At 42.3% G+C, this 9,580-nt stretch overlaps 1 protein-coding gene across 1 annotated transcript in view; it reads right to left on the bottom strand.

Moving 5' to 3' along the window:
* Window positions 1–6,365, bottom strand: part of LOC107103802 (galactosylgalactosylxylosylprotein 3-beta-glucuronosyltransferase 1-like) — a 12,105-nt gene extending 5,740 nt beyond the window's left edge. The window contains exons 1-5 of the mRNA XM_015403630.1: window positions 6,250–6,365; window positions 2,357–2,378; window positions 1,675–1,708; window positions 815–1,242; window positions 364–660 (exon numbers count right to left, since the gene is read on the bottom strand). Coding sequence (XP_015259116.1) covers window positions 364–660; window positions 815–1,242; window positions 1,675–1,708; window positions 2,357–2,378; window positions 6,250–6,365 — 897 coding nt within the window. The remainder of the gene's footprint in view (window positions 1–363; window positions 661–814; window positions 1,243–1,674; window positions 1,709–2,356; window positions 2,379–6,249) is intronic.
* Window positions 6,366–9,580: the final 3,215 nt, after the last annotated feature.

Genomic DNA, 9,580 nt, shown 5'->3' with positions numbered 1-9,580 from the left:
CGTATACTGCCGCTAACCTGAGGTTCCACGACAATCTACAGTGCCGTATATTGACGAAAATCCCACTTTTCATGCAGTGCATCTAAAAGCAGGTTGTTAGATACTGGCACTAAAGGAAAACATGAAATGTCATAACCAAGTGGCTTGTGTAATAAACAGAAACATCGGTACATAACAAAACTGGAGACCCACAAGGTCAGAATGGGAACCACCTCCCAAGGTAGTGGAGACTGATAGAGGTAAAATATTGTAGGACTTTCAGATACAGAAAGTCAGAATGGTTGAGGCCAACCAACGGAGATTGTTATAAGCTGAAGAAGTATCTGTAAAATTCATTGTTAGCATTTAGATCACTTTTCTTACCTTAGTGCAGTTTGAAGCTTTAGGCTCCAATTCACTGAGAGTCACCAGTTCCTTCAGTAAGCTGCTCTCCTGATATCCTGCTTTCACCCCTTGCAGCTGGAAGTTAGCCTGAGGTTTGGACAGAATCAGGCTAAGGTTCACTGCAAACCCAGCCATGTCTATGGCAAAAGGTCGGGTTGGGTCAAATTTAGTTTTAAAACCATACACCTTGCCTAGGGCATTTATTTTGGGTGTTTCGTATCGTATGCCCGCCACAAATGCCACGGGCCACACAGACACCTTCTTCGTGTACCTCATCTGTTAGATGAAAGAAGAGAAATACGTATTACTCCCAGAAATTTACAGGAACTATCGCTTCAATCTTAAAAGCAGGCATTTCATTAAGACATGTAACAGTGAGCCCACAAAACAAAATTAACTGAGATTTACTTTTAAAGATGTATCACCTCACCTCTTCAAACAGTTGCAGACTGTATGTGTTGTCATCATCAGCAAAGTAAACGACTCCAGGCTGGCTGAAGTTTACAGAATAGGTCTCTCTAAGCCACTGCAGGGCCAGGTTCCTCTGCAACGTACCACGTGGTATTTTGCGACTTTTAGTCTCCCCTTTGGGTTTAAAGTTTGAAGGGGTCTCTACATTGAGGTGTGTGTATTTAAGCCCTGTTTCCTGAAGGAAGCGGCTAACTAGAGCAGTCCTATTCTTGGAGTCCTCCACCACGATCCAGTGCAGGTTGGGGACATGAAGGAGAGTGTTGGCCAGACGAGTCAGGTCAGCCTTCTGCACTGTGCGGCTGTAAGTAGGAGTGATGATGTGGAGAGTAGGAAGGGTTTTGGACCAGGGCGGGGGCCGGCTGTAAACATAGTCTTTGCGAGCCATTACTGAAATACCAGTTATAAAGAGAAGATTTCTTTAAGGCTCTGAAAGTAACCACACAGGGTAAGGAGCAAAAAGAGACTTAGCTAAAGCTTAGCTTGGCTTTGTAGTGAGTAATGTGAAAATGTGTTGTTTAGATGCTCAGATGAACTGAGAAACTGATCCAATTGCTATTCATTATCACAAAATCTGATCTAAACTTTTAAAAATGATATAAATTTACGAATTGTGGTGTTTTAATGAATAAGACAAAAAAAACGAAACTAAACACATAGCATTGCAATCACACGTAACATTATTTAATAAAAAACTAATTAATGTGTTAGAAACACATTAATTACACATTAACATTAGAAACTATGCTTATGATTTTGAGCCCATTTGCAGTGTGACTTGAACCGTTGGATGGAGAGAAGGGGCAGATGTGGAGCTAGTACAGGTGTTTGGGGTGGAGGTGGTTGGCCCTTCTACCTGGTGTAGGTGTGGCTACTGTTCACCGGTGCCCACATTAATGAAGTCTGTCTGACTGACTGGGACCATATAACGTGCGGCTAATCAGGCATCAAGTGTCTGATCAACCTGGAATTAATTCCTGGTCTCAACCCAAATAGATGAAGGACAGAGAACTTCTGACTTAATGTTTCTAGGGGTCAGCGGGAGATGACAAACTGATGTTTAATATAATAAACTGAATTGAATTTAATGTTTTTGAGATGTGTTTGTTTGAAATCTTCAGTTGGCATGGCCCAAATATTTATAAACTTAATATTAATAATATTAATATTAATTTATTTTCCACCACAAGCTTTAAAACCATGTGTTTAAGAAACCAGGTCGTCAGCGTGTGTGTCGCAGTTAAGGCAAATGTGCCCCCACCCCTTTCGCAGACACAAGAGACTTGCACTTCTCTGAAATTGTCGGTGACCGCAGACGGCAGGCCTCTGATTGGTGAAATCTAAATTCATTCTGCAGTATGCGTATTTCCTGTTTGGTACCTCACCTGTTTGCTTTGTTTGTATTACCGCCATTGTGGAAAGCGATTTGTGAAGATGGACCAGCTAGAAGAGCGAGGTGCGCAAGAAAGCTGGTACCCTTTTTCCACCTTCATCCCCGCTCTTTTTCGCCCTCATGTCCCTCTGTTGTCGCACATCTTGCCCCTTTTGTTTTTTCCCACTTCCTCACCTTCTCAGCTAGGGACGCCGCCAGGACTTTGGGGCCTTAGATATTTGGCCCCACACAGAATAAATCTATGTAAACTTTTAAACTTCTATAAAGGTGCATTGATTTGTTTAATTCGTTATCAATATGTAAAATTAAGCATGCATGGCACTTCAGCCCTGGTACGAGCAAAATTTCAGAACGGGGAGACCTGATGCGATGCAGGACAGGGGTTTTGGTCAATATATCATGCTTTGTTACACTGTTTACTGCTTAAAAATAACGAAGAACACAAATGAATTTATTTCAATGCTGAATTTTCTTTTTGTGTTTGAATACTATAGCGGGACAGATCTTGTCTTCGTCTTTTGGGGCCTCAGTCAAGGGCCCTTAGAATCTTTCTAACTTTTCCCCTGTAAAGCACCCTTGGGCTTGGCCATATCTAGACCCACAGCTACTCCGATTGTCCCTCTTACGCTGTGACACGGAATAACAGCACAGACCACGCTTCAAAATTGGGCATGACTCATAAAATATCTGCGTCATACCTGCAACAAGCTCGCTGCGACACACTGCCTTGGGAGTATAACCAGCCCTTTAGCCTGTTTGTCAGGTGAACCGCTAGCTTGCCAGACTCAAAAGTCTTCTGGTCTATATAATTGCCACAGCTGGCTCCACATCTGCCTTTTATCTCCTTCCCACACCTTGACTCACAGGACAAAATTGTCACAGTCTTGATTCTATGTTTTACTTTATGTTTTTTTTTTTAGTTTCTTTGGTTTGGTTCCTATTTTGTTTCAGTTTCTGGACATATTTGAGTTCTATGGTTTTAATTTGTGTCCCTCTGTCACCCTCTTGTGTTGGTCTCCTTTTCCCTAGCTCCTTTCTTTGCTGCTCTGTTCACACCTGCTCCCAATCTGCTCGTTTAGCCTGATCACAGGACAAATTGTCACGGTCTTGATTCTGTTTTACTTTGCTCTGTGTTTTTTTTTAGTTTCTTTAGTTTGGTTCCTATTTTGTTTTATTTTCTGGATATATTTGAGTTCTGAGGTTTTTATTTGTGTCCCTCTGTTGCCCTCTTGTGTTAGTCTCTTTTCCCCAGCTCCTTTGCTGCTCTGTTTACACCTGCTCCCAATCTGCTCGTTAGCCCTCTCTTTGTTCAGTGTCACATAAATACACTCCTTGTGCAGTTCCTCAGTGCTGGTTCCGCATCTTACTACACTTTACCTCATCTCGCCTCATCTTACCATGGCCGCTGATTTATTTCCCCTGATGTCTCCATGGTTCTGGTTTGTTTTACATTTTTTATTTGGATTTATGGATTCCCACCTCTGTTACCTGTGTTTATTCATTAACAAAACTGCAAGAACTCACCCCTGCCTCTCAGCTTCTGCATTTGGGTCTTCTAACCTCAACCAAATCATGACAGTAAGAACCAGCCATCATGGACCCTGCAGAGCCAACCAATGTGGCAGGAAAATTACTCTCAATCATCATATCCACACGTGACAGTCTCCCCTTCATCAGTCCTCCTTGGGAGCGGGCAAGTGCAGCAGTGGAGGTAAAGAAGAGACTGGAAGAGTTTCCTGAACTCCATAAATTTCTTTGTGAGACTGGTTATATTGCAGAAGCTGAGTGGAATATCAAGGATGCTTTTGCTCAGCTTTTCAATAAACCTTCCCCACCCAAACCATCACTATGTCACCAACCTGCCCTGCTGTCTCTCACCTCCGATCCTGTTCCTCCACCATCAGCAGCTGTTGGTCCTCCTGTGCCATCTGCTTCCTCCAGGCATAAGCACCGCCGCTGGGGGAACAAGGCCACTTCCCCTCCAGCGGGTCAGCCTGACGCCTCCACTCCCCCTCCAGCGGGTCAGCCTGACACCTCCACTCCCTCTCCGGTGGGTCAGCCTGAAACCTGCTTCAGTTCCCCTTCCAAAACAGGTCAGATTTACCCATAGTCTCAGTCGTAACTTCCATGACTAACTGCTAGCCCCATCTATGAAAAGACTCAAACCAGGTCCTCATAGTACACCCCCCGCAGTAAGAGCTCATTATCTCGAGGAGTCTCAGTTATGGGCCTCTTTTTATAGGGAAAGAGAAGATCTATTCCCTTACCTTCCACCTCCATCAGCTCCCCACTAGCCCGGACTTCCCGAGCCAGAGCCCATTAGCAGGTCAGATCCTTTGCCAGAGCTAATTGGGGGTCAGATCCCGTGCCAGAGCCCTTTAGCGGTCAGATCCCGAGCCAGAGCCCTTTAGCGGGCCAGATACCCTAGCGCCAGAGCTCATTAGGGGGCCAGTTCCCCTAGCGCCAGAGCCCATTAGCGGGAAAGATCCCCTAGTGCCAGAGCCCAATAGCGGGCCAGTTCCGTAGTGCCAGAGCCCATTAGCGGGCCAGAGCCCATTAGTGGGCTAGATCCCCTAGCCCCAGACCCCATTAGCTGGCCAGTTCCCCTAGCCCCAGAGCCCATTAGCGGGCCAGCTCCCCTACTGCCAGAGCCCATTAGCAGGCCAGATTCTGATTCAGGGCCCATTAACTGGCTAAATCCAGAGTCTATTAGTGAACTAGAGACCCCTGAGTGAGCTCTGTGCTGTCCAGTGACCCCTGAGCGAGCTCTGTGCCGTCCCGATACCCCTGAGCCTGCTCTGTGTCGTCCAGAGACCCTGAGCCTGCTCGGTGCCATCCAGAGACCCCTGAGCACACTAATGAAATGGTCTCAGATTTGGAACTTGTTGAGAGTTAATCGCCAAGGCCCCACAGAGGGCGCTCCAAGCCTCCAAGAGCCCTCAGAGGGCTCTACTTGCCCCAACGCTGCTGCTGAAGAGACGGCGTCCCCCAAGGCTGCTGCTGATGCAGAGATGGCGTCCTCCAGAGGTGCTCCTTCGTCACCGGCCCCACGGCCGGCCTCCAGATACTCTGCCTCGCCTTCAGCCCCACGTCCGGCCTCCAGATACTCTGCCTCGCCTTCAGCCCCACGTCCGGCCTCCAGATACTCTGCCTCGCCTCTGACCCCATGGCCGGCCTCCAGAGACTTTCGGTTGCTCTCTCCCACCTTTGGTAGGGTTTTTTTGTACTCTTTTTTTTTTTTTTTTTGTTTCTTGCCCTCCTTCCTGGTTCCCCCTCCGCCCACCCTGGCTGGGTTGTTTTTTGGACATTTTAGGGCATCTGGAATCTGCCCTTAAGTGGGGGATACTGTCACAGTCTTGATTCTGTTATGTTTTCCTTTGCTCCATGTTTTCTTGTTTTGTCGGTTTGGTTCTTATTTTGTTGTATTTTCTGGATATATTTGACTTCTAAGGTTTTTATTTGTTTTATCTGTTGCCCTCTTGTGTTGGTCTCCTTTTCCCTAGCTCCTTCCTTTGTTGCTCTGTTCACACCTGCCCCCAATCTGCTTGTTAGTCCTCTCTTTGTTCAGTCTCCCATAAATACACTCCTTGTGCAGTTCCTCAGTGCTGGTTCCTCGTCTTACTTCACATTACCTCATCTTTTTGCCTGATGTCTCCATGGTTCTGGTTTGTTTTACATACTTAATTTGGGTTTTTGGGTTCCTGCCTCTGATACCTGGGTTTATTCATTAAATAAACTGCAAGAACTCACACCTGCCTCTCAGCCTCTGCATTTGGGTCCTCTAACCTCAACCAAATCGTGACACAAATGGGCTCAAAAGCAATTAGGGCTCAAAAGCCTGTCAGCTTTGTTTTCCATCAAACCAAGTGTTTTATGGTTGTGAGGTATAGCTGATATTACCTATACATTCAACTTGGCAGCTACAGAACCAACCAACCCTATGATGTAAGAATAATATATTTTGAAAAAGGTATTTCTGAAAAGCATCAACCAAACATTGATATTTACCTTTTTGAGAAAAAATGACAGATGTGATATTGGTCTGGTGCCAAACACTGATGAGGAGCAGCCATGGTAACATAATCAGCAAAATGAACATAATGTTGTATTTCTTTGCCATCTTCGATGTCCCACTGGTTCACCTCACTATCTGCGAGGAATATAAAGATCAGTTTTTTGTAAATTTTTGCAATTATTTATTAATGTTGTAATTTTATGTTCAATTCTATTCCCAGCCAGCTGGGAATTTATATTTCTGATACTTTAAGATGTTTATTGCCCTCCCCTGTAGTGGTGGTAAAATACCTTATTTAATCAGATATTATTTCAGCTGTTATACATTGTTTATGACACACAGTCCTACTAGCTGTGTGTTAGAACAATAGATGATAGAGTAATTTCGAGCCCTTATCATGGTCAAACAGTTAATTCTGCACATACATGGAATAAATTCACCACAACTTCTGTTCAAAATGTCAAAAGAGTTTATTAACAAAAATAATTCAGCTCCAAGTCAAACATATTTCAGTTTAACACTCTCAACTAAGAATAGTAAAACTCAACTAAACTAAACTAAACGACTATGTACAAAGAGGAAGGGGAACAAAGTTGAAAAACATTACAGTTTAAGATGGATTTTTGTGTTTTAAACCAAAGTTTATCTGGAAGAATTTGGGATATGATCAAATTAGCTTTTCACTAATTTGAAAGAAATTTAAATGTTTTCAGACCAATTCACAATGCAAATCCATGAGGTGAATAAAACATTATTTGGCCAAATAATGTTTTATTAAAGGATTTGCTTAATCAATAACCAAAAACCTTTAGTTAAATGATTCTTTACCCTCTTTGAAATAATTAGCAGCATGATGAGCATCTGAGGAACACATGAACACTAATGTTATACCAGTTTTTAAACTGGTACACCTTGGTCACACCTTGGCTGAAACGGGGGTTGTTGCAGAGATTCCAAAGCTGATTCCACATCATGTCAAGATGAAATATGGACACTGGTTTCCAATGTCCAAAAAGTATGATTATGGCATATGACACAACATTTATTTATCCTTTAATTTACAAAGCTAAAAGAAAAATATTCTTCCATTAGAGTTAAATGCATGGAAACAATAAATCCTTAATCAAGATTTCTGATTGATCTGAAAAATCAAAAGGTTATTAAATATTTCTTAAACTTAGAATGTACTAAGTCTTAAACACAGCAAGATCTTTTATGCTAGTTATTATATAAAAAATGTTAAAGTCACATTTGTTAAGGACTCTCTTGCCAAGTTTTTTTTTTTTTTCCTAAAGAATGCAAAATGATAGCAAGTTTTTTTTCTTTATACATCCACCTCTTCTGTGAAGGAATTTGGCTTCTGTAAGTAGGTTATTTAATACTTAGGTACATCAAGTTCCGATGTTTTTTTTTACACTTTCTACTAACAGCTCCTCCATAGATATAAAACGGTGAATATTGAATAATGTTTAACATGAAAAGCAATGTTTGAATTCAAATATTAGTTAAGAACTGTTGTAAAGTTTATTACATAGGTTGACGTAAAAGGCAATAAAGTTTCATTTTATAGGGTGAGTGGGGTGGGATTAAGGGAAGGTTATGGTTCATTATTTAAAGGTTTATTAATCTGGACTCAGGCAATAAACAGAGATAAACCGCTCTTCCTGTAAGTTAGTGGAAAGTGGTACGGGCAGGGCAAACAAATAAGATTATATAAGAAACGTTTGAGACCTGCATTTTATTGGGGAAAAGACGTTTAGGTGAAGGCTTTGGGTGAAGAGAAATGAAGTAGGTTGAGACTTTAGGGCTGGAAAAAGTGGTCAGGGTTAAGTGATGTATTAATTAAAATTATATTTGGGGTGGGATGTATGGTGGATTACCAAGGGTTACGAAAGTGTCTTGGGGTAAGGTTATGTCAATTTAAAAAAACATTTTTTGGGATTGGGTAAGGATTAGGTGAGAAGGACAAAAATGGGAATAAAATTTAGAAAGGCTGCAGCTGGGACTGATACCTGTAGTTGCTACAGGTATCAGTTAGTAACTTGAACGAAGTGGGCACATGTGATCCAAGCAGGGGCAGTCTGCATATTTCCTGGGATTCTTATTAATTTGGTTTTAAAGAAAAATATATCAAAAGGTAGAATTTTTTCATTATCATACAAGCTTATTTCTGTGATTATCTGCCCTGTTTTCCCCAGGGCTCCCAGCCTGAAAGAAGAGAAACATCTCCACATCAAATCCTTAGAATCCCCTCTATGTGGATTACCCTCGCTCCCTTCTCCTTAGACACCTGTCCACAGGCCTCTCTTTTCTGCGATCCTGTATCATTGCGATTCCTTCCCCATGTGAAGCGGATGAGAAAACGGAGTTTTCGCCTTAGTTAACCAAAACCATCCTGCCATTGGATGGTACCTGCCTGGTACCATCAGCAGGGACGCCCTCTGAGAACGCTGTAAGGTATCAAATCTATTAAAGCCCATCAAATTCCCTTGTTGTTTGCATCAGACTAATTCAAATCTCCCCGAGAGATCTGGAAACGGACTAGTTGTGAACTTGACCGGATCTGAACCAGATGTTGCCTCCCCCTCCTCCCATCTAGAGTCAACACACTAAAACCTTCTTCATTTATTCCCATCTGATGCTCAATTAAGGTGCTTAGCTTCAGCAAGCGTAGTTAGTTGTTTTTGTTTGTGGTTTTATTGAAATTCTTGATTTTAAAGCTGATGGTTCATCTAACAGGGTTCAAAACAGAACTCCAGTTTCATAGTATAAATGAGTATGTGTGTGTGACTGGCTGCAATTGGGTTATTTTTCTTCAGTTAGTCTTCCTGATCCTTCTTGTCCTGAAAGTAGTGTGTTGAAAGTGAACTTCGAGGATTGTGAGCCACTTTAAGTTTAGTTGTGACAAAATGGAAGGTGTGGTCATTGTATGAGTTTTACAACCCATTGTGTGCCTACACTTGTAGTCCATCACTTCCCCTTGGTCAGATGGTAGGAGCGGCCATTTTATGAGCTTTACAACATACGGGTCTGAAAACTCATAAAATGGCAGCATGTTGTGTATTGTGTTCCCTTAGAGAGAAACCTTTGAGGCAGTCTGATTGAACAGTCTCTTTAAAGTGCATTGAGATGACTTGTTGTAAAATATGTACATAAAATAAATTGAAAACTGGATTGATATGTGCTTGAGAATGGCTTTGTCTCCATTCAAACCCAGGTTTAAAGCCTTGCAGGGCAGCCTAAAGCCCAGTGCTCTCATTAAGCCATAAAAAAGAAAGGAAAAAAAATGGTCAGTTTTAGTTTTATAAAATATGGGAATC

The sequence above is a fragment of the Cyprinodon variegatus genome, unplaced genomic scaffold (genome assembly GCF_000732505.1).
Source record: "Cyprinodon variegatus isolate N-32 unplaced genomic scaffold, C_variegatus-1.0 Scaffold1530, whole genome shotgun sequence".
NCBI classification, from domain to species: domain Eukaryota; kingdom Metazoa; phylum Chordata; class Actinopteri; order Cyprinodontiformes; family Cyprinodontidae; genus Cyprinodon; species Cyprinodon variegatus.
This window is presented reverse-complemented; position numbering and strand designations above follow the sequence as displayed.